The sequence below is a fragment of the Cervus canadensis genome, chromosome 22 (assembly GCF_019320065.1).
Source record: "Cervus canadensis isolate Bull #8, Minnesota chromosome 22, ASM1932006v1, whole genome shotgun sequence".
In the NCBI taxonomy this organism is placed as follows: domain Eukaryota; kingdom Metazoa; phylum Chordata; class Mammalia; order Artiodactyla; family Cervidae; genus Cervus; species Cervus canadensis.
The window spans coordinates 41,541,685-41,569,595 of record NC_057407.1 but is presented as its reverse complement, the minus strand read 5'-3'; the positions used below and the strand labels follow the sequence as shown (position 1 = coordinate 41,569,595).

The 27,911-nt window shown below is 47.1% G+C and overlaps 1 protein-coding gene across 7 annotated transcripts in view; it reads left to right on the top strand.

The window, feature by feature from the left end:
* Positions 1-27,911, top strand: part of SSUH2 (ssu-2 homolog) — a 70,949-nt gene that overhangs the window by 16,671 nt on the left and 26,367 nt on the right. For 6 of the 7 annotated variants that reach the window (XM_043441807.1, XM_043441809.1, XM_043441808.1 and 3 more), the window contains one exon: positions 20,051-20,146. In XM_043441807.1, coding sequence (XP_043297742.1) covers positions 20,051-20,146 — 96 coding nt within the window. Of the gene's footprint in view, positions 1-12,612; positions 12,689-20,050; positions 20,147-27,911 lie in introns of those variants that run through there. The other variant, XM_043441812.1, reaches the window with a different exon arrangement.

Below are 27,911 nucleotides of genomic sequence, written 5' to 3'. Positions count from 1 at the left end.
GCAGTTCTCAAAGTGTGGCCTGTGGACGAGCAGCAGGAGCATCACTGGAAAGCTGGTCAGACATGCAGGTTATTTGGCTTCATCCTAGACCAGGGTAGGTCCTGGTGACCCACGTTTAGATCCCCTCCAGGTGATTCTGACACAAGTTCAAGTTCAGAAACCTCTGGACAATCAGTGTTCCTTCCTTTGGAAGATTTCTGGTGAATCCAAATTTCTTCTTGTTATGAAGGTTTCAAGGGCAGTTAAGCTTCTGCCAGTAACCTCCCTGTTGAGCCAACAGAACATGGGCTTTGGAGTCAGCAGGCCTGGGTTCTGCCATCTGTGCTGCCTATGTGCTAGGCAGCCCTGGGGAGGGTGGTTCACCTCTCTGAGCCTCAGTTTCTAACCAAACAGTATTCTCTGATTGTACCCTCTCCTGTGATTCTCATGAGTCTTAAGGGAGATCACATCTTTGGGGCTGCTTTATAAAGTAGAAATTTAGGGAATAGGGGTCACCTTATGACTCCCAGGCTTCTTCCCTGAGCGGGGCTCAGGTGGTTTCTCTTCTCTCTCCTGAACAGACCTCTGGGTGCTGAAAGCCTGAGTCCCTGATTGACCAGTGTGGGGAGAGGGATGCAGGCATGTTGGAAAACTGGGCTTGAAGACAGAAGCACGTGGGGTGTGAGCAGTGCTGGCTAGGAGCACCCTCTGTATTTAACTTCCCATAAGGTGGTTTTCAGGCTTCCCTGGTGGCTCAGATGGTAAAGAATCTGACTTCAATGTGGGAGACCCAGGTTCGATCCCTGTGTTGGGAAGTTCCCCCGGAGAAGGGTATGGCTACCCACTCCAGTATTCTTCCCTGGAAAATCCCATGGACAGAGGAACCTGGCAGGCTACAGTCAATGGGGTCACAAAGAGTTGGACACAACTGTGCAACTAACACTTAAGACAGTTTTCATTCTGAAAAATCAGCTAATCCCAACCACGCTACTGAGTTAACAGCACTTTTCATTATTCTGAACTTCTTTTATTTTTGTACGCCTAGAAATAGAAATTTTCCATAATGGTAACCCAACCTCTATACAGTTTACCCTTGAAAAACACAGGAATCAGGGTGCTGACCCTCCGCATAGTTAAAAATCCGACTATAATTTATAGTTGACCCTCAGTATATGCAAATTTATCTGTGTTAGATTCAACCAACCTCAGACTGTAGAACTGTTCAAACTGTTCAAACCATGTTGTTTCAGGGTCAACTGTACATTTTCATTTTGCACACTAGGTATATTAAAAACATTTTCTAAGTTGTTACATAATTCTCACAATTGTCACCTTAAATGGCTCCAGAATATTCCATTAGGTGCACATGTTATAACTTGCTGAACTGTTTCCATACCATGTATGTTTTTAAATTTTTCTTTGTTGTTCTAGCATCTTTGGACATTGCACTTTTGGATTCTTTTAGAAAAAATTCCATGGAGTGTGACCATTGGGCCATAGGGTACCAATAATTTTATGGCTCAAGAAATGTTTCCAAATTAACTTTCCAAAATATTCTGCTACTAGTAATGTTTGAATTTACCAGTTTTCTTACAGCCTTGCCATCATCAGGCATTATTGTTATTTTTTCTTTTTGATTACTTAATCGATGTCATGTGACACACCATAGTTTCTACTTACATGTCTTTGGTAACTGGTGATGCCAAACAGTTTTTCCTATGGAATTTTATTATTTCTATTCTCTCCTGGGGAAATTTCCTTCCCATCCCCTTTTCACATTCATCTTCACATTTTAATGATTTGTGCCAGCTGTTAATATTGATACTAACTCTCTGATAAGTCTGTCTGCTTATTGATGAGTAATAGTTTCTCCCCACCTTAACCTGTAATCATATAACTCTGTGTACCTCTAACTTAGGATGCTTGGTAAATTCACCGTGTTGCCAGAGACTGAGCATTTGGAATACTGCATGTTTAATTTGCAGTTAAATGAATTGGCGCACTTCAGTCTGCAGTCTAGGCAGGAGCAGGTTTCTCAGCACCTGACGTCACAGGGCTGGTGCCAGCTCTGCGGCTGGACCTTCTCTCTCCCTTGCCCTGCTCTCCCCTTTGCCTCTCAGTTCTTCTAACTCTTTAGCTGAGAAGGAGCCAAACAAGCGTATCCTCAAGTTGACAGTGAGCTTTGCTGCCACCGTCAGTCACAGTGAAAGAAATGAGCGTGGGGACTGGATCCCCTTCCCGACCTGTTGGGACACTCCTGTCCCTCCCCAGAGTGTCCTTCCTGGTTCCCTGGGCCCCAGGCAGGGCTGGTTGTGTCTGCTCACCATTGCCTGTTGGGTCGTGGGACACCGAGAGTCAGGCGGAAGTTCTGACTCCCAGGCCGCAGGGCTGTCTGGTTGGGGTGTCATCTCTCTATCCCACATGCTTTTCCCTCTGGGGCTGCCCCAGGCCATCTGCACCTCCCATGGTATCCTGAGTGTGGGGGGAGGGTCGGGGGCTTAGGGATCCGTCTGTCCTGCTGGTTGTGTGTCCGTTCTCAGGCCACGAGCAGTGAGAGCCTGCTCAGCCCTGTGCTCATTGAAGCTGTGCTCTGCGTCCGTGGCCTCCAGCCCTTTCCACATTCCTTTCTGCCCTGCCCTCCTTGACATGATGCTTCTCATATCACTGGACCCCAGATTGCTGTGGTGTTTGAAGCTTTTGGCTGCATTTAACGACCTCTCCATTTCTTCCCTCACTTTCAACTGCCACTCCTTGTTATTGTCGGCTGCCTCTAATTTCTGCCCCCTCTGAAGTCACTGTTTCTAATCCTCTGTAATCTGGGCTATCGGATAACTAACCTGGTTACAATTCTGTCCCAACTGTGAGTCATGGCTGCGAGCGTGGCTTTGGTGCACACACTTGGTCCTGACAGTAACTTTGACTTTGCCAAAGGACCTTTTGGCTCTCTCTTCTATATTCTGGGTCATGTTCTGAAAGGTGAAAGTCCCAGATTAAGTGACACTTCACCATAGCAGGGTAAGTGTATAAGCGTGGCTCCAAGGGGGAAAGGAACGGCAGCTGAGATAGGCCCTGGCAGGGTTGCCTGTGTCTGCAAAGTGTGGTGAGTGGGGGCGGGTGGCCCGGGAGGCCCACGTTGGCTCCCCGCAGTGCTGGGCCCGGGTGAGTCCTCCTTTCACATCCACAGACAAGTAAATACTCTGACTCCATGAACAATCGCCTCAGGCCCTGAACTGGAGTCCCAGCACTTGGTGATGGGTTATCAAGGAACAGTAGCCAGTCACCAAGGTCATAGGCCACGAATGGCATTGAAAGGGGACCAGCATGATCAATCCCAGGATTGCCGCAGGTGTGCCCTGAGGGCAGCCTAGCCTCACCTGCCGTTTTCTGTAGCCACTGCTTAGCATCTCTGGAAGCTTCGAGATACAGTTCAAACAGTGTCTGCTTGTTTTTCTAGTAAAATTGGATTGGTAAGCACTTTCATATACATGAGCTTGTCAGATTGCCAAAATATCTCTAAATGCCAAATATATATGTATACATCTATTGATCTGTCCATCCATTCACCCATTTAATTTCAATAAGTAGTTTGTGTTGTTTATCCTTTTAAGATGGAGGCTTTTTAAATGCCATGCTCAGGTGTAGGTACTTTACCTACATTAGCTCTTTAACCCTCACAACAACCATGTTGCGTGGATAATAGTATTATCTTTTTACATGTGAGGGCGGTAGGCTCTACAGAGAGGGAAAGTAATTATCCCAGGATCACACAGCAAATAAGTAGAAAGATTGAGATTCAGTGCCAAGACAAGCTGGTGTCAAAGATTAAAATTTTTTTCTGGCGGTTGCTATAATAGAGTATCAAAATCAATTATTTCAATGACATCCTCTCAGGAGTTAGACTCTTCCCTATTTCTACCCCCAAAGAAATCAGAATAAAGATGCAAGGATCTGCTTTTAAATTCCATTAAGTACCTAATGCTGGGAAAGATTGGGGGCAGGAGGAGAATGGGTCAACAGGAGATGAGATTGCTGGATGGCATCACCGACTCAATGGACATGAGTTTGAGTAAACTCCGGGAGTTGGTGATGGACAGGGAGGCCTGAAGTGCTGCGATTCATGGGGTCGCAAGGAGTCAGACACAACTGAGCGACTGAACTGAACTGACCTGAAATAGTGAGATGGGATCAGTCTGCTGCAGCCCTCTATGTATAGGGAGAGTAACAGAAATTGGTCCAAGGATAGCTGGATTTCTGGGACCGCTCTGCCCCCCACAGGTCATCGCTGACACCACTCATCACCCACCAGGTGCAGCCCGCCCTCTTCTCCTCATTGTTATATCCTTCCCTTCTTCTCTTGGGGTGCTGCCTGCTGACTACAACAACAAACACCCCTCCCCCCTAAATTTCTAAGGCTTGTATCAAGTGTGGATCCATGTTTATTGCAAGGGATAGAATATAACTTCTTCAGGATGGATTATATCTAAAAATACTGGGTAATGCTACCATATAGCCCACTTGACTTGAAAAGCGTTTCAGTCAAACATTGTGTGGTGGGAGCCAAGATACTGATAAAGTCACAGCTTCCCTGCCATCTCAAAGGATCCTTTGCTGCTTGCTTTGGAGTCTGGTGATGGAGCTCATGCTACCGAGTGAACTGGGGCATTTGCAGGAGCCAGGAAGTTTAACTTGCTTCCTTTTAAAGGGGAAGTAGCCATGGAAGAGGGGCATAAACAGAGAATTACTGGGCTGAGGCGGTGGGTTGAGGTGAGTAGGCCAGGAAGGAAATCATTGTGCGTCAGAAACTTGGATATAAGGGTGCAGTGAAGAGACAGACAGAAGGTTTGTTTTTGGTTTTGATGTTTAGATTTTATTGAAGTATAGTTGACTTACAGTGTGTTAATTTCTGCTGTACAGTAAAGTGATTCAGTTATATATGTGTACGTGCATGTGTGTGTATATTCTTTTCCATTTTGGTTTATCACAGGGTGTTGAATATAGTTCCCTGTGCTGTACAGTATAATCTTGTTTGTTATTCGGTATGATAGTTTGCATCTGGTAATCCTAGATTCCCGCTCCCCACCACCCCGGCCACCTTTCCTCTCCTTTGGCAAACACAGGTCTGTTTTCTATGCTGGTGAGTCTGTTCCTGTTTCATAGATATGTTCATTTGTGTTGTATTTTAAATTCCACAATGTAAGTGATATCATATGGTATTTGTATTTCTCTTTTTGACTTACTTCACTTAGTATGATCATTTCTAGATCCATACAAGTTGATGCAAATGGCATTATTTCATTCTTTCTGTGCCTGAGTGATAGTTCATCTTCTTTATCCATTCATCTGTCTGTGGATATTTAGGTGGTTTCTATGTCTTGGCTATTATAAACAGTGCTGCTGTAAACATAGGAGCAATGCATCTTTTCAACTTATTGTCTGGGTAGGAGGGAAGATTTCTGAACTGGAACTGTAAGAGCTTCAGAAATAAATCAGGGTGAAGAAGGGTTCCCCCATGTTTTGATGGGCATCATACAACAGAATGTCCCTCTGGAGGTGTTTAAAGAAATTTCTGTAAAGGTTAAATCAGTAAATATTCACCTTTTCACAACAATCCACTATTTTAACACAATCAAATAAAAAACAAAGGGAAGACCTTAATAAATGTATATCTATATCTATATTTATATATATATATTTTATGAGTAAAAGGAACCATAAAGTCTGTACCAAATAGGTTACTTCAAGGGGTGAACTGGGTTTAGGGGACGGGTGAAGTTTTTATTTCAACCTCCTATTTGGTTTGACTTTTTACGATACCATGTTCTACTTTTTTCTTCTAGCTGTAGACTTACAGGAGAGTTGCAAAGAGTTCTCATACACCCACCACTCAGCCTCCTATGATGTTAGCATGGTACATTTATCAAAACTAAGAATTAATCCTGCAGCAAGGCTACTAAGGAGAACACAGGGACTCAGATTTCCCCCGTTTTCCTGCTAGCATCCTTTTTCTGATCCAGGACCCCATCTGGATCATGCACTGCCTCTGGTTCTCAGGCCTCCTTGGTCCCCAGTTCCTGACTGGTCCTCAGCCTCTACTAGTCTCCTGTGACTTGACCATGTTGGAAAGTGCTGGTCAGGTCCCTCAATTCAGGTTTGATGTTTCCTCAGTTAGACAGATGGTGGTGATGGATGTGGGGAGAGAATGCCACAGAGCTGATCTGCCCTGCTGGGGTACATGATACGGGTGTGTCTGTTCCCACTGAAGTTCTCCTTGATACGTGCTATCTGCCACTTCTCCGCTGCAAGGTTGCTGTTTCTCCCTTAATAAATAGTAAATAGTTGGAGGGGGGATTCTCTGAGGTTACTGAATATTCTGTTTCTCCTTCATCTTACCTCACTAGTGTTAATATTTCAGGACCTCTTGTGTCCTCTTGACATGATGTACTATTTTTATAAGTTAAACAGTACAGCAAAGTACAGATAATTAAAATTGCTTTTCAACTGCTTTCTATTATGTTGACCCAGTGTTCTATTTGAATGGGAGAGGATGCTGAGACCAGCCATTAGCAGCTCAGCTTTATTAGGGTTACTCAAGCAAACCTGTAACAGGTCTGGATGGAATTTTTTCTTCCTTTTTTTTTTTTTTTTTAATAGGGCACAGTTCTCTTCTGCTATTGTGCTAGAATATAGAATCAGGAATTTACCTAGTTTATAAATAACTGAAATAGTTTTTTAAAAATGTAAACAGAGAATGACAAGAACTTAATGTTGTTGAAGAGAATCATGAAAACCATGAATCCTGAGTGTTGCCAGAGTGTTTCTTAATTTGGAGAAAAAAATTACAAATAAATTCCAGGGTATTGTTTTGTCTGATTTTAATGGTTAAAGGCTGAAAAGAGGACTTCATAGAGGAAATAGCAGTTCAGGTTAATTCATAACCAGTAAAGGGAAATTGTTCTTGTTGCTTGTTTATGCATGCTGTGCTATGGTCCTTAGCGCTGGAGACACCCCTTACGTTGGCAGTCTCTCTGAAGCATTGCCAGAATTCTTTGAGGTAATGAGCTTAGCTAGAAAAAATAAATAAGATTTGGTGTCTGTTGATGCCATTTCAGCAGTGCTAGTTTCAAGATCAGCATTTGGGACAAAAATCCAAGGGAAGTTTGTATTTTAGGATGTTTAAACACTGCCCAGTATGTGAGTGGAAAATTCTGTGAGGGCAGCTTCAGTCTGGCTGTCCAGGTAGCCAGTTGGTGAAAAAGAGTTTGTTAAAACATCAGGTTATCTCTTACCTTTTTGTGTGAAGATTTGAGCCCTAATCCCAGAACATCAAGATTCATTTTTTGCCAAAGGGATTAAGATTAACCTCGATGAAATTAATGAAAGTCACAGCCAGCCTATTTTTGGAATACCTAGGGAAAGACTTTTTCAAACTTGAATTTCAGTTTATACATTTGTGACTCAATACCTCCAAGGGGCTCATTCCAGGATCCCTGACCGATACCAAAATGCACAGATGCTCAAGTCCCTTATATAAAATGGCATAATATTTGCATATAACATATGCACATCCTCCTGTAAGTCATCTTTTTAATCATCTCTAGCTTAGTTACAGTATCTAATACAATGTCAAAGCTATGAGAAGAGTTGCTAGTGTGTGACAAATTCAAGTTTTTCTTTTTGGAACTTTCTAGAATTGAAAATTTTCTTTCGATCTTTGGTTGGTTGAATCTGTGGATACAAAACTTGCAGATATGAAGGGCCAGCTGAGCACATTTTTTCTGATATTGTGGCTGAAGAGCACATTTGAAGCTCTGTAAGGAACCCCGTTCTCAGCAGCACTCATTCTTTGTCAGGTCTCCCAGAGGCATTGCTGGGACTCAGGCTCGCCTTAGTAGCAAAGACAACATCTATCCACCTCAAATGACTTCGGGTGGTAAGGTAAATATTCTCTCTCATTTTCTGCAAACAAGTCAGCATTTGTTGTGCATTATTTCCCCTTTTTTTGTCAACATAAAAAAGTGGCATGCAACAGCCTTGATGTTGAAATGAATCTTGGTGATGTTTTAGCTGCCACTATTGACCTAAGAGAGGAAAGCTGGGGCAAGAAAGCAGATTGGTAGCATGTGAATAAGATTAAGGTTCAATTTACCTTTTAGGGAAAAATAATTTTGATCTAAACTTGCCATAGCCTTGGTTTATTTTTAGTAATAATATATAGTCTGTTTAGAGATTTTAAGTAAAGAAAGCAGGTGTTTGGGGGTTTTGGGGGGAGGTATTTAATGGAAAGATGTGCATGGGTTGGAATCTGAGATTCCCATAGAGATCTCTGTGGTCTTGCCCTTTTTCTGACATTCTTTGAGAGTAAGATTCTTTTTTTGTTTTTGCTTCTTAGCTAAAATTTATCTCTAAGTCAGAATGGCTTTCCTTTTAATTGGGGGATGTTGTACAAGTTGCATTAAACTTCAATTTCAGGCCAAGTCTTGAGGGATGGAAACTGCAGAGTGAAAAGCCTCCTATTTGAATGGACATTGCTGGACATGGTCATATCTAGCTGTTCTGGATCCTTAGGATGGGAGATTGAGAGATGACTGTGGTCTTTATTAGCAGGACATCCTTTCTCTCCACTCCCTCTTGCTTCTCTTGCTCCTCTTCCTGTGTTGCCCCTCTTCCTTCACCTCCTCCTTTCCTTCATCTTCATCATCTTCCCTCCCCTCCAGTGCCTTTTTCTCATTCATCTTTCTTCCTCTTCCTTTTTTCCTCTTCCTGTTGTAGCAACTGAAATGCACTCAAACTGAAGTGCTTGCAGTTAGTGTCTCACCCTTTTGACAATAAATGGTCCAGGGCATTGACACAGAAGGATTTTCTCAGTTGAATGTGGAGCAGAAAATCTGTCAGAGAAGGAGTGGGGAGAGGAGACGTCTGGGTGGCAGGGATCTGCATGTGTGGGGCGCTTCTTAGGGGAGGCATTTGTAAAGGTGGATCTGCAGGTGCTAGATGCCAGGGAGAATCCAAATTCAGTGTTTTTATGTTTCACATCCAGAAAAGACCTCTAGGAACTGGAAGATGTCTTTCTTGAGAAATGTTGCGGAGTTGGATGGATGCTGATCTTGATAACCTGTCCCGGTTGTCTACTGAGTGCCTTAATTTGCTTTTCTGTGAGGTGGGAGCATTGATCTTGGCTTTTTCCAGCAGGTTAGAGACATTGTGGGTCAGGGGAGGGCAGCCTGGGTCAGAGGCCACAGCATAGGGAGGAGCCAGGGTGCTTGGGCAATAACCAGGCTCTGCTGTTTTCTGGGTGTGTCATTGTCACTGTGCAAATTGCTTCTGAAGATCTCAGTTTCCTTATCTGTGAAATGGGAAAGTTTGGTTTCTCAAAATGGGATGCATTAACTCAATTCAAAATTGTGCCCCCTCTTTCCCCCATGCTCTCACCCCTGACACTTAGCACTTTTGGCTCTATGTTTTTTAAAGCAGGGCCAACCATAGCATCTGACAAAAAGCAGGTTCTCAGAAATACTGTTTAATGAATGAATGTATGGATGAATGAATGCTTATAATCAGGGCCACCAAGTATGGCTGGGCTTTACACAATTCCAGGGCAAAGGGACACCTCAGTTCATGAAGACTGTGATGGGAAATTGTGACCCAGGAGTTGTGTGACATGGTGGCCTGCTCTCAAGGGACAAGCAGTTCATGACCTGAAATTGCCAAGAACAATGTGCAGCTCTTGGAAGATGTGTTTTCGTTCATGCCTCTCTGCCTAGTTTCATTTTCTAGAAGCTGCAGAGCACCCACGTGGGCTCTCCATCCCTCTCACCTTGCAGAGTCGCTGGTCTTGAGTACTTTCTGGCTGGCAGCAGCCATGGGGCTCCGTGACCTGCTAAGAACCTCCAGCTGGACATCCCGATCAGCAGCAGACACTTAGCATTAACAGAAGCAGAAGAACTTATGACATAATCTGATTCTTCACTTTCTTCTTTTAGAAGCTGTATTTTGGAAGCTAAAGAACCTCTCACTTTCTAATCTAAGAAAATATCGATGCTTCAGACAGAAAGCAAATTCTTCCTTTGTCAAGTGTATTTAAGAGAGAGCAAAATTTTCTTAGAAGATGCATAATTATTAAATTTTTTTAACGAGTTCATCTGTGTGCCTTTTATAGTTACCTCATCTGTCCCAGTGGTACTCACAGGGACCCCATCCTTGGGAAACACTTGTTAAGTTGTGGACATCCCTATAACTTTGGAGGGAGGCTCTTATCACTGAACAGGTTCATACCGCCCCCTGGCGGACATCCCTGCTCAGATCGATCGTGAAATTCTTGGACTTGACTGAATTGGAAATCGCCTTTCCAGCCACACTACTGTGGTTCCTGCTCCACCTGACCTTCATTTTCTCTGCCTTTTATGTTGTTTTCTGTTTATTTCTCACAACTTAACCGATGAAGCTATCAGAGGACAAAGAATGAAGGGAGGGTGGTGGACAGAAGCCTGGACCCAGAGTTAAGAGTTTTGGTTGCAGGCACTTCTCCAGCTCAGCAGGTGGCCTTGCCAATCTGCGCGACGTCTGCTGTTCTGTAGGTCAGAAGCGCGGGGAGAGGTGATCCCCAAGGCTCCTTGTAGCAGCATAATGCAGTGTGGTGGTGTCTGGACAGCCTGGCTTCCCATCTGAGCTTAGAACTTGAGTTCAAGTTACTTCACCTCCATGAGCTTTAGCTTTGTGATCTGTCACCTGGGGATAATGATGATTTGGCCGTCCTGGGCATTATGGTGAGTATCAGACAGGAAATGTATGCAAAGCCCCAGCTCTGGGCCCGGTTAGCTTGTTAGTATGCTCAGTTTGTGGCAATGGATGTTTTCCTTCATGCCATTATAATCTTCCAATGATTTGGTCCTGAAAGGTTGGCTGCTGAAGAGAGCAAGTCAATTTCTAAATGAGAATAGTAATAGTAGCACAGTGCTTATTTAGCATTTGAAAAGATTCTAACAGGATTTATTCATTTCTGTTTTCCGGTGGGTAGTAATTTGTTTTAAGAAATGGAGCCGGGGCCATCCACCATCCACCACATTGATGTCATCACATCCCATCTATGAATGAAGATGCGGTCAGAGACCAGGGTCAGTGATGTAAGAAGTTACATTCACCTGAGCCCCGATCAGGGGAAGGAGATTGGTGGATAATAGTGTTCTCTGCCTTTCACGTCACAGCTAAGACTCTGCTTCCTGTTCCAGAGCAGAGCCAGGCAGTCTGGCCCCTGTGCCCAGCCTCCTCCTCCAGCTGCATTTCTGTTGTCTTTTCTGTTTCACTAACACACATAGTACTTACTATTTATGTGTTGGCCTGAGTACTTCATAGGAATAAAGTAATTTCATCCTTCTGACCACCATGTGAACTAGTTCCTGTTATACCCCTTTTACGGACTGGGAAAATGAGGCTCAGGAGAGAATTCTGTGCCTTGCCATAGCCACCAGCTAGTAAGAGGCAGGACTGGATCCAGCCTGCTCTCTTCCTTCTCCTTGATCCTGCCTCCCTTTCTCACGCCCATGCATGGCTAAGGGTCCATGGGCTTGGGGGAACCAATAAGTTTCTTTATTACCCATCAGCTCCTTCACAGTTTCTTTTAGTAATATCACTGTGGGTCCTGCTATCCCCTGGAAGGCATCCTTCAAGGAGGGACCACGTCAGGGCTCTGATGACGCTCAGTCCTGGTGTTTGCCATCAGGAAGGCAGAGTGGCACCAGGGTCGGGCATATCACAGTCAGGGCATGCCTCTTAGGTTCTGTTGGGGGATGGTTCTCCTTGGGCCTCTGGTGTTTCCCTGTGGCCAGCGCTTCCCCATCTGTCTTGTTTTCTGGACTATCTTTACCGGGATGTTTGTAGAGCAGACATCCTCGCTAGAAGAGAGAGTCTTCCTCTGGAACAGAGAGCTTACTGCCCACTATAAAATATTCCGTAGCTCAGTGTTGTTCTCCTGTGATGCAACCCACTGTGTGTACAGGTGTTCACACGGCTGTCTTTATGTGGTCCTGTGGGGACTGGAGCTTCCCTGGGGGCTCAGATGGTAAAGAATCTGCCTGCAATGTGGGAGATTCAGGTTCGATCCCTGGATCAGGAAGATCCCCTGAAGGAAGAAATGGCAACCCACTTGAGTATTCTTGCCTGGAGAATCCTCATGGACAGAGGAGCCTGATGAATTAAAGTCCATGGGGTCACAAAGAGTCAGACACGGTTGAAGTGACTTGGCATGGCATGACACGTGGGGACTGGGGCTTAGGAAACTGGGGCAAAAATGCTACACTGTTGCTGTGAGTGATGAAGTTCTGTGTCTGATGCAGGAGTCTCCTGTCTTCTGGCAGCATCCATGAAATGTCAGGCTCACTAGTGAGTTGGTAAGTAGGCACGTCTCAGACCTTTCACAGGTTTTGAGGTATTCTAGGCTATGACTTAGAGGAGGCAAAAGTTCGGAGTTTTAAAGACAGAATCATCCTCAGCTCTTGCCCTTGACAGGGGTGGAGGGAAAAAGACCCCTGAGAGTATAACACAAGCATTAAAAAGGTGGATGCTTTCTGAATAGGAAAAGAAAAGACTTTCAGAGGATACAGCCTGTGGGTGTGGCTTAAAGGAGGCAGAGGATCTTGATGGGCTCAGAAGCTGGGCAAGGGAGTTCCGGGCAGAGGGAACAGAGTGAGCAAAGGAATCGGGTATGAAAGCCGAGGTGAGTTCAGGGGACCCAGTGTGGCCATCAGGAATGCCTGGATGGCTGGACTGGACAGCTTCCTCTGCCATTCTGGAGTCACCTTTCTCCGTCCTGCTGTCTGCCTGGGAGGCCGGCCGGTTCCCTCACCCTGGCAGAGTTGCTGACGGGAGGTACCAGTGGGAGGTCAGACAGTGAAAGGAGAGTGAGGTCTAGGGTATGGATCTTCCTGGCACGAAGTCACTGTTCCTTCCTGAGGCTTCTACCCAACTCCGTGCTTGTGGTTTCCTCTAAACCCTGTCTGTCCTCACCCTTTCTAACCTCGTGGGTGGTTCCAGCTCCACGGCAACTAGCCAGGTGACCACACTGACCGTGTGGTTCCCCCCCCGCCCCCTGTGAATAGTCATCTCCATGGGCACACACACTTCTTCCTAATCTGATTTGAGTGAGCCAGTCTCCCTCTTGGAACATGACTGATAGAACGGCTAATGGGGCCAAGGATGTTAGGTCCCGTCACGGAGGGAGTGTCATGAGACCTGACCCAGAATGGTCTCCTAGTTTTACCTAATCAACCTCCATTCTTCCTGTAAAGTCCACTCAGGTGACCCCATCCCTGGAAAGACTCCCAGGACCCCTCTACTCCCCCAGTCCATGGCCTTGATCGGCTGCACCTCATCTGCCACCTCCCCTACCACCCCCAGCTGTAGGTGTTTAGTTGATTTCCATTTCTCTCACAGTGCATGCAATGGATGTTTGCTGAGTGAATGAAGAAATGTATAGATAGATGATGTGTGGACAGAAGGGTGAATATGATCCTATGTCATTGAAGGTTTGGGGACAGGGGAGTGATAGGAACAGAAGCACAGATGCAGCCTCTGCCTTCTCCCTGGGAAGACAGCATATGGGCACGTGATATCTCTAACTGTCAAAGACCACCTCTGCAGAGGTGCCTGGCACACACACAGTGGCTCTGACAGGTGTCAGACAGGAGATGCTCACCCTGCTCTGGGCTGGGAGAAATCCAGGAAGGCTGCCTGGAGGAGGTGGAGCTGGAGCTGGGCAGCGTAGGATGGTGTCTTAACTCAGGCTGCTAGGACAGAATGCTGGAGACTGGGTGGCTTAAACAACCAACATTTATTTCTCTCAGTTCTGGAAGCTGGGAAGTCTAAGATCAAGGCACTGGCCCATCTGGTGCCTGGTGAGGCCCTCTTCCTGGCTGTGTCCTCACGAGGAAGCAGAGGTTCTTCGGTGGTCCCTGTTAGGGGACTGACCCCATCAGGGGCTCCGTCTTCATGACCTAACTGCTTTGCAGTCATTATCGCATTGGGGTTTCAGATTTCAACATGTGAATTTGGGGGAAACATGGAGACTGCAAGGTAGGAGGAGTCAGACTTCCTACGGCCTTGAACTAAGGAATTTGGAATTTATCTCAGAGGCACTAGAAAGCCATTGAAAATGTCCCAGTGCAGTTTCTTACTTAAAGAACACCGATGAAAGTCAGGCTGGAGGAAGGAGTATCAATTTCAAAGTCAGGCAGACCTGAATCCAGCCTTGCCGATTATTCACTGCGTGACCTTGCCACAAGTTCCTTCTCCTCTCCAAGCCTCAGTTTCCTTTTCTAGAAAAATGGGGCTTGTAATAGTTACCCCCTAGGGCTGCTGTGAAAGAATGATAGAATGAGAGCAACATGGCCGTCACAGTGCTTTGTCTGTGGAAATTGATGGAAGGTGATGAAGATGATGATTCCTGCTGCAGCCTTCCTTCCTGTGCTTTGCTTTGTTTGGGGAACTAGCTTTGTCATACGCATTGTCTGCAGTAGTTTTGGCTGTTACGATTGTGGATAACAGAAGGAGGAATCATGCAGCCATAGAACTCTTTTTTTTTTTTTTTTTTTCTGGCCCGAAAGAATTAGCTAGTGGACTATTATTACCACTATCTGGGGGCTTGACCCTGGGACCTGGCAGGGGCTTGTTTTTACAGCCTGAAATAGTCTGGCATTTGCCTTTCTAGCGGGCAGGCTGCCAGGCCAAAGAGTGTGTAACCACCCAGCCTAGAAAAACAAAACTATTTTTACCTTGGGGGGCCCAAGAATGCATCACGCAGTTCACAGGCCAGCCCCACCCAGTCCGACGGCTCGAGCCAGTCGCCAGCGCAGGCTGGCTGGTCTCCTGCAGGCGTCAGTGGGCCCCTTGGGGACCAGTTTCCCTGGCAGGGAGGCAGGTGTCCTAGAAAGTCCCAGAGTGGCCCACCCCCACCTTCTCTCAGCCGGGAATTAGGAGACCAGGATTCTCACTTGGAGAGATTCTGAAGACATCAGGCAAAAGGCAATAGAAATAGACTAGATATCACCTAATCTAATATGAATCAGGGCAGTACTACTGCAGATAGTAATGCCTTCCAGTTATCGAAGTTCTGCTGGTCTCAGGCTTTCCAAGCACCATCTCTTATCTTATAATATCATAGGGGTATGCTGTAATATCTCTATGGGCTATAGCCCCCATTTTTCTGATGTGGAAACCAAAGCTCAGGGAGGTTCAATGTCACTTGCCCAGGGTTAACCGGATAGGAAGCGGTGTGACCCCAGGCTGCTGGCTGGGCGGCATGGTGAATGCCCCTCTCAGCTCCCTGGTTGCCAGCCCTTGCTGCCGGGGGTGAGAACAGGGAGGAGCTGGGGAGCTAGTCCTCGTCCTGGTCTGCCCCTAACCCAGACCTCACGTCAGTGGCTCCTTCGTGCCTTGAAGTTTTTATGGAGAAAATAATGCTTGTGCTCCTGGCCGTGTAGGGCTGTGAGAACACGGAAGATGGAAAGCTGTAGCAAGTGATGGCAACATGTTGATAGCAGCCAAGAATGCCCCACACTGAGGGTGTGCAAGTCACCATGGCTGAATCTCCAGTGAACTGGGGTTGGGGGACCTGGGTCAGAAACCGACAGAGCTGAATCTTCAGGTTACCCCAGAAAAGTCTAGAGAAGGCTTGTCTTTCTCCCTCCCTCTTCTCTTATTTACTTCCTCATAACCTTTTTTTCTCTTCCTCTTTCTTTCCTCATTTTCCTTTCCTTCCTCCCCCACCCTTCCCTTCTTTCTGTATCCACTTCCTGGTAGGATGTAGCAGAACATTCTGCCCGCAGACAGACACCTGGAGTAGATGTAGCAGCAAGGTCTTTGGCGTCTGCCTTTGTTCCCCCTTCCCATCCATCTACTTCTTCTCACCCTTCAGTATACAGCTCCAGTCTCCCCTCTTCCAGGCAGCCTTTTCTGACTTCGTTCACATGGGTTCCCTTCCATCCGACCTCCTGTCATATCCACTCTCTGTAACTATGGGCCACATCAGTGGGAGTGACTTCTTAGTGGTAAGAGACATTTCAAGTGTCCATACCGTGTCTCTCCAACTGGATTGAAGTCTCCTTGAGGGTAGGGGCTAAATCTTATGTTTCTTTATGTCACTTTACATTACTCCTCTGCCCTCAAACCTTCAATGACTTCTTACTGTATCAGGGTCAAGTATTCATCTATTTATCCATCCATCTGTCCATCCATCCTTCCATCTACCCGTGCATTGTTCATCCATTCACTCATCTGTCTATCTAACCATCCATCTATCCATTCATCCATCCATCTATATACCTATCCATCCATCCATCTACCCATCCATTCTTCCATCTACCCTCCCATCTGTCTCTCTGCTCATCCATCTGTTCATCTATTCACCAACCTGTCCATCTACTCAGCTACCCACTGTCCACCCACCTATCCATTCATCTATCCATCCATCTACCCACCCAATCATCCATCTACCTATCCATCCATCCACCCATCCTTCTACCCATCTGTCCATCTACCCATCCGTCTACCCACCCATCCATGTACCCATTCATCCATTTACCCACCCATCCAGTCATTGACCCATCTGTCCATGCACCGATTCAATGAATACTTACTGAGTCCAGGGTTAGAGATGTGGAGATCCATTACCCTGTACCAAGGAGTCTTGATAAGGGGGGAAGGAATTACAGTGTTAATTGTATTGGATGTAAGGATGATAAATTTTATGAATAAGGTTATGAGAGTCAGAGAAACCCATACTCTGCCACTTCTCACCTGTAGGACTTGGCCAAGTCAGTTCCTTCCCTGGGCCTCAGTTTCCTCATCTCTACAATGGGGATAGCGGTAGTTCCCACTTCACTAGGTTGCAGCGAGGACTCACTGTGCTCATGCCTGTGAGGTGCCTGGCCCTCGCTCTTTTTTTGCCACATTAGTTCCTCACAGGCAGGGGCATGTGGGGGTGTGATCACTGTGGAGAAGCACTGGCTGCCTGTTGCTGGTCCAGGGGAGCTGAGAATTTGGGAATTCAAATGATCCGTCATCAAGCAGGCTTTGTGCACTGTGGTTCCAGAGATGCTCTGAATCAGACTTCAACTTGATCAGTCTTTTTTATTTCTCTCCTGCCTCTGATCTGTAAAATACATTTTTAGGGAGAGAGAGGGATGTTTCACCTTTCCCTGGACGAGCCCCAAGCCTCACCTCACAAGCAGAGAAACTAAAGCCCATAGCAGGATAGCAGAACCTGCTGGGGTCACGTTTAAAGTTCAGATCCAGATTTTGGTTCATCTATTAATACTTGCTTTTGCTCTTGCGAGGAGGCAGAGGATGGCAAAATCACCAGGGGCCGGCTCTTTGCATCCCCCGATTCCCCTCATTTTCCGAAGGACACTCCTTTACACCTTGGTCTGCATGCACCATTTCACAGCTCCTGGAACTGCTTCATTTTCCTTGGAAGCTTTGGAATTGTGTCTTCCCAGTGAATGGGAGGAAAATTGAGCAGCAGCCCAGCTACCTGAACAGAGGAACCCTGGATTCTGGACAGGAATGGTGGCAATGAGTTCCAAGAGGTTTCCCAGGTGCTGTTGGAATAAACGCTAACATTTGTCCTGGGCCAGACCTTTTGTTCCCTTTCCTGTTAGACTTGTTGATGGGAAATGAGCCTTTGGAGATGAGAAAGGGGGAGGGTGTGTATTGCCAGAGATGTGAGTTTCTCAATTCTGAGCCTGAATATGAAAGCCTTTTGAGTTGTGATCAAGGTTTGATATTTGTACTTATTCAGGCTTTCCCTCTCTTAAAATTTTATTCTTTTTACCATTGCTGAAATGGGGCACAAATTATTATTTAAAAAAAAAAGAAACAAAACCAACAACCCTGTTTTTTGTAATGGCACAGGTTTATGTTTAGTTAGAAAAACAGCCTTTGAAAATTCAATTTCCCGTGTTCCATGATAGTACCAGGGGAAGGAAAAAAGTGGAGAAATCTGAAAAATCCCCCAATGTCCTGAACTTGAAAAAAAACAAGAGTGTACTTTCAGAATCTCTGTCTGTGTCTGTTTGCCTCTCCCACCTCCACCATTAATCAGGGATCCAAGTCTTGTGCTTTAGAAACTCTCAAGCATTAAGTTGAACAAATGCTGGATGGTTATGAGGCTGTATCATCAGGCTGCCCAATTTTCTCTGAACAAAAGAACAGCAGTGTTTTCTGTCTGCACCGTCAGCTCCAAATGTCAATCAGAAAACTGGCCTGAGGCATGATTTGGGATTCCACGAAGTTTGTGTGCATAACCAAGTCCAAGTGAATATTTTCAGTGAAATGAAGTAAAGATAGTGTGGACTCTCGGGGCAGGTATGGGAGGTCAGGGAGGCATACTGTTGGCACTGCCTCTGCCAGGCCCTCCCTGTAACCTTGGGGAAACCACTCACTGTGACCTTGGAGAGGTCACCCACTGAAACACTGAGGTGTTCACATTTCCCCCCTGAGCCCCAGCACCTCATTTCCCTGTCTGAGAAATGGAATAGTTAGAGTAATTCTATTTCTAATCAGTTTACTCTGTGGAAATATGTTCATCCAGGCACATGTACAAGGAGTTTTTAAAAATTACATTTTTTTTTTGTAATTTCAAAAAATAGGAAAGAATTTTAGAGTCCATGAAGAGGAGAATGGTTGAACACATCACAGTACATTCCTACAGTGGAATGCCGGGAAGTGTTAAAGATGGATAAAGTTGAGATGCCAGGGATAATTCTTACAAATGTAATATTAAATAGAAGAAGCCAGACACAAATGAGGTCCAAATCATGAAAGCCCCAGCCATGCTAATGTGATGATATTTGGAGGTGGGACCTTGAGGAGGTGATTAGTATTCAGTGAGGTCATGAGGTTAGAGCTCCTGATGGGGTTACTGTCCTGGCAAGACAAGACCAGAGAGCTTGCTCTCTTTCTCTACCATGTAAATATCTCTCTACCATGTGAATATATAGCAGAAAAGGTGGCCGCCTGCGTGTCATGGAAAGAGTCCTCACCAGAGCCCACCATGCTGGCACCTGCATCTTAGACTCCCAGGCTCTGGAAATGTGGGAAATAGATTTCTATTGTGTGAGCCTCCAGGCTAGTTTTATGGCAGCCTGAGATGACTAATGTACCTCCCTGTTGTATGAATTCAAGTGCGTGAAGTTCAGTAACAGGTACACTGAGCTTTGGTGTTACAAGTCAGGGGAGTGGTTACTGAAAAGAGACACGAGAGGGCTTTGGGATCTGGTCCTGTTCTGTCCTTCATCTGATTGGTGGTCACATGGGTGCCTTTACTTTGTGAAAATTCACTGAGCCTTGTGTTTTAAATTTTTGCATTATTATGGTGTGTGTTATATTTAAATAAAATTCACAAAAAGAAAAAAAACCCGCTGAAATAAAAATGATTATCAATAAGAGCAAAAGGCTCATGAACAATATTTCAGTCATTTCTCCATTACTGGTATTGAGTCCAGAGCCTGGACTTAACCAGGGGGTGTGGGAGGGTCAGGGGAAAGTGAGAGGGGTGCAGCTAGAAAAGCTTTGGGGAGCTAGATTGAAAATTTAGACTCTGTACCATGGGTGACAGGAAGTCACAGATTTGAAATAAGAAGCTTGTGAAGTGTGGCAGAGAGGAGCTTTCAGTCCTTCCCCGTTTTTCCCTTTCTTCTATCTTGCCTCCCGGGAAGAGGGACTCTGATCAGTATGAGTAAAAGGCAGGGCCTTGGTAGACCTTACAAGCAGGAGGTTTTGCTGTGGGGCATGGCCACTATTAGTGACACAAAGGTTTGTTGGCCTTGTGGCTCTTTTATTTGGAGAAGTCTAGAGCCAGTGAAGCCCTTTACATCCCAGATCCAGAAGGTCGCCGAGCCTTTCCCAGAGCACCTGAGACCATGGGGTGTCAGGGAGGTAGCGGTGCAGAGGGCGGGGATCAGGGAGAAGAGGCTGAGGTGGGTGGGGTGGGGAACTCAACTAGAGAAGGGCAGAGTATTTTGCAGCCTTCTCCAGGACCTGAGCTGCTCAGGATCATCTGCTCCCTTGGTTCCCCTTCTAGGATCTGGTGGTGGACCGGTCACCTCACCCCTGGGGTCATCGAAGAGCATGCACTTGGTGTGTAGACCCACGGCCACTGGCAAGTGCTGCAGAGCAGGTGAGAGGGGCCCCGGTCCCAGGATGGAGGGTAGTGGGGGCCGGGACGAGGAAGGTGTCCGGAGATGGGGGGAGGAGAGATGGGCAGGGGGTGTTGGGGGCGAGGAGAGGCAAAGTTGAGGCCAGCTAGAGGTTTCCAGTTTGTGTGGCTGGGGGTGGGTAGGTGTGGGGATGGTGAAGCCATTGGGCCAGAAGAAGCTGAGGAGGAGGGAAGGGCTGGCCTGGGGAGGAAGGTGATTCGATTGGGGTCGTGGCCACACGTCCGTCCTTGCTCAGGGTAGTGTCTCCAGCTGACATAAGATGGGGAGCCTGACATCGAGGTGGAGGAGAAATCATTTCTGCCACTTTTGGCTTTGAGGGAGGCACCTTGGTGTGTCTGCTGTTACTTATGGCTCTGGCACCTGCAGAGGTCTCTGCCAGGGTCAGAGCTTATCACTAATGATGAGTGAAAAGTACCTGATTCCTGTGCCCCACTCTGCTCCCAACTCCCCCAATTCCTATGCCCCATACTACTCCCAGCTCCCTGCCTGGCCCGAAGAAGCCACTTTATGTCTGGGGACCTCAGGGCAAAATGTGAGGGCGTATCTGTCATGGAAGAGATCCTGGGTGCCAGCTTGCCTCTTCCTGCCATGTGACCCTGGGCAAGACCCTTCCCTTCCCTTGGCCTCAATTTCCCCATGTGTATGGTGGGGAGGTAGGACCAGAGGATTTCTGAGATGCCAGCAGGTGTTCACCCCCAGCAATGATGACCCCTACCAGCTGTCCGCCACCCCCACCCCCCACACTGGGGCTGTGGAAGGAGGGACAGATCGGACCCCGGAGCCTTGATGATGGAAGCCCCCTCTGTGGTCACAGGGGCTAGGGCAGGGCTGTCCCTCAGCCTCACAAAGCAAATTGAATTTGTGTTTGAAAATGTAAGTGATTGAATAGAATTTTAAAATCCCAAATTGGTTGTGGAGACAAATGGATGGCATAGGTAGAAGAGAAGAGGAAGGGAGGAAATTGCTGGCGGCAGCAGCCTTAAGCACTAGGAGACTAGCCTCTAGGACTTCTACTGGGAACAGATTGCTCTGTCCTCACTGTGTGCCAGGAACTGGGGAAGAAAACCTCCCCCAGGATTTCACCCAGAGGGGCTGGCAGCCAGGCCACAGAAACCGGTTCTAGCTGCTGGGATGGGAAGCATGCAGACAGCATATCTGCTTGGACCTACCAAAGAGCCCCAGGAGAAATGTGCTTTGCAGCCGTGGGATGGATCTTGAGCTGTCACCGTCAGTGTTACGACGCTGTGGGGACAGGGCTTTCCTTATTCCCAGCTCCTGAGGAAGCATCCTTAGCTGAGCATTTACCCCTTAGGGCACAGTGAATTTCCTCCTGCTGTCCTTGTAAAGAGACATTCTGAGACTGGGTTCCTGCTTTTCAAAGTGTGAAAGTCTACAATCTGATACTTAAAAAATTACTAGTCGTCTCATCTCTTTCTTTTCTTTCTGTTTCTCTTCTCTTTTCTTTCTTTTGTTCCATAGATGAAAAAAATTCATCTGAATAATATCAGAAGTCCAGAACAATGGGCTGATGAAATCATGGCACGATAATGTTGACTGTGCATTCATTCATTCATCACATATTTATGGAGCACCTGCTACTTGCCAGGCCCTGTTCAGGGTGCTCAGCATGCATCAGGGAACGAAACAGACAAAAATATGCCCTGAGGGGTCTTATATCCTGACTATAGGGTGGTGAGATATTCAATAAAACAGTAAGATAGTTAAAGTGTTGGGCTGTGATAAGTGCTGTGAAGAAAGACAAGAGCAGGAAATAGGACTGTATAGCTGGAGAGCTGGTGGAGTTGGTATGGGGGTGTCCAGTTTTAGGGAGTGGGTCAGGGATGGCCTCATTGTGAAGATGACATTTGAGCAAAGGCCTAAAAGAGGGGAGGGAATGAGTTGTGGGGTCTGGAATTCCAGGCAGAGGGCACAGCCAGTGCAAAGGTCCTGAGGTAGGAGTATGCTTGGTGTGGCTTTGGAGTAATGAGGGTACTGGAATGGGGGATAGCGGGGACCAGGGCAGGAGGATAGGAGGAGTGCAGGGTGCTCCTCACAGGCTGTGCAGAGGCTTGACTTTCAGGACCTGTGAGATGGCAGCCAGGGGGTTGTTGAACAGAGGAGGGCCACTGTGGGACGTGCATTTATAGAAGGATCAGTCTGAGGGTTCTGTGGAACACAGGCTCTTGGGGAGTGAGGGGAGCAGCGGGAAGACCAGGGGATGACCCAGGGGAAAGAGGGTGGGGGCTCAGATACAGTGGGAGCAAGGGGTCAGACTGTGACGTGACCCAGACAGTGGATGTGATGTGCTGACCTGCACGCAGATATGGAGACAAGAGGGGAGTCGGAGGTCAGGGGCACAGAAGTCAAGGGATCAGTTTGAGAGTCTGTTAGAGCCGAGTAGAGATCTTGGAGAGGAGCCTGGAGCTCAGAGGAAGGGAGCACTTTTGGAGATGGTTAGTGGTCAGGAAGCGGTGTGAAGTCACCCAGGAGTGAGCACGGATGGACACAAGGTGAGTCCAGGCCTCTAGGTTTAGAGTCGGGAGTGGGGAGGCCCCATTCCCACCCCGGCGCCCCCAGGAAGTGAGAGTGAGGAGAGGGGTGCGGCCTGCCATCTCCAGGGACCGCAGGGGCTGGGGCCCTGATGGGCAGGACGTGGTGTGGAGCCCACTTCGGGCCGGCTTCCCGGGATGAAGACTGAGGAGGAATCTACAGGCGGGAAGGCAATGGGGTGGGGGTGTCTTGGACCCTGTCCTGTGAGGGAGCAGAGGTGCAGGCCCGCAGGGAGGGAACTTGAGCTGCGGGGCGGTCACAGCAAAGGCCTCAGCAGATTCCATGGGGAGCCAGGTGGCCCTTCAGAGTTGACCCAAGTTCAGGCAAGGAGACCTTGCATGGACTGGTTCCTGGACGTGGGCCTCTCTGGAGGGTGAGGCATGCTCTGGGGCTGGGCAGCTCCCTTCTGCCCAGGGCCTTTCCATAAGGGACCCCCTCTGGGCCTTGAGCAGGGCTGCTCCCGGGCCAGGGAGTGAGTCCCGAGGGAGCTGAGGATGCAGCCCAGTGCCTGCCCACTGAAGCCCCCGACTGGGGGATGTGGCCAGGCCCTTGTAAGACAGTGGGAGGCCAGGGTCTATTACAGGAGTTGGTGAGTTTGGGGTTCCCTGGAGAGTCAGGACTGAGGGAACCCAGCAGCTGTGATGTGACCGGTTTCCAGGTTAAGTTTTCCATTGTGTTCCATAGTTTTTGCAGCTGAATTTTGTAAAGTGAGATAGCCTGGTTCTCTTAAAGGAGGGGCCTCGCTGAAGTCAAGGGGACAGGGAGGGATGGGGAGCAGAGACCCAGAGGAGATTAAAGGGAGGAGCCAAGGGCATCCGGCCAGAGTGCCAAGTGGCTGCACACCCTGCGTGGACTAGTGCGATGAGGGTGATCCTTGGGAACTTCCAGGAAGACCTGGGAAGGACATCTGTTGAAGTGTGGCTTTTCTATTGTCAAGGAGACAGAGGTTCAGATTATCATCACTCCGGGAGAATAGGGAAGGTTGAAGAGTGACCTTCCAAAGACCAGGGAATTGCCAGCATCAGAGTTTCACAACTTTGTTCATGATTTTCCTGTTTGGTTGATTGGATAGCCAGGTTTATGAGGATGGAGACATTTTTTAGCCAGGTCAGAAAATCACATCACTCTCTCTTCCCCCAGAGTCTTATAATGACACATAGTAATGCATAGGATTGTTGGTGGTCTACATTAGGACTTTGGTGCCAACCGGTCTTGTTCAAATCCTGCCTCTGCTATATTTGAGCTTGTGTGACTTTGGGTAAGTCACTTACCCTCTCTGAAGCCCCTACTTCTCCGCCTGTAAAGAGAACAATATCTACCTTATGGGGTTGCTGAAGGATTTAGGTGGGAAAGCACCTGTAAAAGCATCTCTCTTCATCCTTGGCATTTAGGAGGCTTTGAAAGACCCCAGTCCCTTTTCTGTCACTGCAGTTAGGAGCCCATGATTTGGGCCTGAAGGGATGTGCCGGTTTCCCTGGCTCCCAGGGAGAGGAAGGTGCTTGGATGCAGTGTTCCAGGAACCTCCCACTTGGGCCAGTTTCTTATTTGTGTCAAGACCGTTCTCTTCCACTCCATCCTCAATTCCTGTCATGGGCACCGCTGGTCTCCATGTACCAGCCTGCTGATAAGCCAGGAACAATGTTATCGCAGCTGCCAGGCCCTGTGGGGTAGAATTCCTTTGTTGGGCAGTCTTGGCTCCTGAGGGGGTTTTGTGGGTGGATCCAGGTTTATTTATATGGGCTGTTGAGGGGGCCTGGGGCAGGACCTGGCTCCTAGTAGATGCTCAGTGAATGTTCACTGAATGGACAAATGAGTTGAGTGGTGAGAGCTCTGTAGATCGGGGGGCAGAACCCCCATCTGGAAAGAGTAAGGTTGAGTTTAGAACCAGTGCTTATGTGCTGCCATGTGGCAAGGGGACAGTATGGCACCAGGAGTTAGGAGGCTCCAGCCTGGCTTCTTGCTGTGTGATCCTGGGCAAGTTATTTCACCTCCCTGAGCCTTTAGAAAACATCTGTCACGTGGAGCTAGTAACAATTTGTAAGCTGTAAAGTACTGTGTAAACGGAAAACAAATGCTGGCAAGAATGTGGAGACATTGGAACGCTGTGCACTGTTGGTGGGAATGTGCAGTTGCCGTGGAAAATCATATGGCAGTTCCTTAAAGCATCAGGCATAGAATTACTGTATGATCCAGCAAGTCCACTGCTGGGTATATACCCTAAAGAATTGAAAGTGGGATCTTGAGGAGGTATTTGTCCACCCATGTTCACCAGAGCATGACTCACTATAGCCAGAAGGTGGAAGCAGCCTGAGTGTCCATGATGTAAACATACAAAGGAATACTGTTCAGCCTTAAAAAGGAAGGTAATTCTATCAGATGCTATAATACAGGTGAGCCTTGAAGACCCTACAATGTAAGTGAAATAAGCCAGTCACAAAATGACAGATACTGTATGATTCTACTTACATGAGATCTCTAGAGCAGTCAGATTCATAGAGACCAAAAGCTGAATGGTGGTTCCCAGGTTCTGTGGGGGACAGGGACTGGGAAGTTATTGCCTAACAGGTACAAAGTTTCTGCTGAGGAAGAAGAAAAAATCCACTATCATCTGTGGATGATAGTCATGGTTATACAGTGTGGAATGTAGTTAATACCACTCAACTGTGCACTTAAAAATGGTTAAGATGGTAAATTTTATGTGCACAATCAAAGCTTTTTAGGTGCTGTATAACCACCACCATCTTCATGAAAACAGTTCACTTTGACCGGAATTGAGCTTTTCTGCTTGGCTTTGTGTAGCAATGGCTGAATCCTGAATCATTAAAATTCTGGGTGAATTCTTTAGTTTTTATTTTAAAAGATTAAAATTTTATTTTTAAAAGTTTTATTTATGTATTTTTGGTTGTGCCGGGTCTTTGTTGCTGCACGTGGATTTTCTGTAGTTGTGGTAAGCAGGGTTACTCTTCCTTGCGGTGTGCAGGCTTCTCACTGCAGTGGCTTCTCTTGTGAAACACAGGCTCTAGGTGTGCGGGCTTCAGTAGTTGTGGCTTAGTTACTCTACGGCATGTGGAACCTTCCCAGAGCAGGGGCTGAACCTGGGTCCCCTGCATTGGCAGGCGGATTCCCATCAACTGTGCCACCAGGGAAGTCCCTTAGGTGAATTCTTGATGCCATCTGCTCATCAGCTGGTTTTAGTGGCTCTTTGGGATCAGAAGAGGGGAGGAGACATGAAAGAGATGACTTCTGTATTTGAATGTCCTAGGATGGCTCAGGCTGGAACTGCCACCAAATGAGATGACTTCTTAGAAAATGCTCTATGAATCTAAAAAGCTTCCTCAGTTCTTACTGTGGAGATTGCTGTTACCCCTATAAGATCTGTGCCCTTGAGGGAGGAAAATGAAAATCTGTGGGTCGATAGAATGATCTTACTAAAGACCTTAATCCAGTATTAATCTTCATCTTGACCTTAGGTAGGGGGTAACCTCATTTTCTGCTGTGGATTTTACCCTGAAATGACTCTTAAAAGAAAGAAGTTAGAATGCTGAGTTGGGCTGATCCTTAAGTCAGTGTTTTGTTTTTAAAAGTGTAGAACACCTGAGTTGAAATCTCCCAGTTGTTTTGTGAAAAGAGACATGATCCATGGTTCCACTAGAGGCATAATTAATCAGGATTTGGGGAGGTGGAAACTGAGGATTTGTAATATTGGTAAGCCCCTTGGTAAGTTGATTGAGAAGCAAGAGCCTGCAACCAGACACATTGGCCTTGTTGAGTGACCACCATTTTGATGGGAGAAAAACCAGCAACAGCCTCCAGGGGTCTGAGGTGTGGTCACAGGGAGGAGGCAAGCAGGGGCTGATGCTCCTCCAGAGCTGCCTTATAAGAACTGAGTAGAAAAAAAAAAAGAAACAAAACAAAACAAAAAAGAACTGAGTAGAAGCTGCCTCCTCTGATACAAAGAGGTCATCAGCCTGGACTGGCTTAGAGGTCTCCCACAAGGAAGTCTGATGTCTAAGGAACCAGGGAGTTCCACAAGTACTCATTCAACAGTTCAGGTGTCACCAGCCAGTGAGTGGTGCATTTTCTGCCACAACCACACCAGTGTGTATATCCCCCGTAGTGCCTGATCCCCGACATTCCAGAACATCTTGTCTGCTCCTCCTCTGCAGCCTCTGGGCCTCTGATTTTTAAGTACTGGGTTATGAACTTGTCTCTCACTTAAGACCGGGAGTTCCTCCAGTGCAGGAATTACCTGGTTTTCTTCTCAGGGCTGGGCACACAGTGGGCACTTTCTGAACCATTGAAGGAAGGAGCATCTGGTGAACTTTGTGGTAGCTTATATATGAGACCTACTTGCCAGAAGTCTCTGTTTCTTGTCCAGCCTGGTCTGATGATTTCTTTCATCTTGGAGGGTGCAGCCTCTGTTCCTTCTTTGCTAGAGCCCAGGAAAGGTAGAAGTGTTGTGAGTAACCAGTGTTTCAGAAGCACAGAGCACTGCCTCTTCCAGATGGAAGCTGTTCAGGGGGTCTTGTTGGTCTCCACACTGGGACCCCTTGTTGGCCTCTGCTCCTGGCAGACCGGGCTGTCAGCAGTAGCCAGACCAGCCATGGTGAACCATTTTCCTGAGCCCATGCACACCCTCCGTCCCTACCACTATGACCCACTAGGAAGTGGCAGAGTAACTGCAGAAAGGGCCTGAAGCCCAGGATGGATCACGCCTCAGCTTTAAAGGATGATTGAAATCTGCTGAAGTCACCTCTGCTGAAGTCACCCTTTGGTGAACATTAACATGAGATGCAAAGGTCTTCGTATTCTTTGCCCATTCAGAGAAATCTATCAATATTCCTCATTTCCAGGCCTCCTTGTCACCAGTATTCCAGTGACGTTCCTTCTAGGGTTCTGACCATCTAGCAGAAGCATTTTGCCCATGAATTGGTAGACTCTTGTTAGTCGTTTGGTCGTGTCTGACTCTTTGCGACCCCATGGACTATAGCCTGCTTCTCTGTCCAAGAAATTCTCCAGGCAAGAATACTGGAGAGTGTATCCAGTTCCTTCTTCAGGGGATCTTCCCGACCAGGGATTGAACTCAGGTCTCCTGCATTGCAGGCAGATTCTTTACCATCTGAGCCACCAGGGAAACCTGGTAGAGACTCGTACCTGTGGCCATTTCTTCTTTCT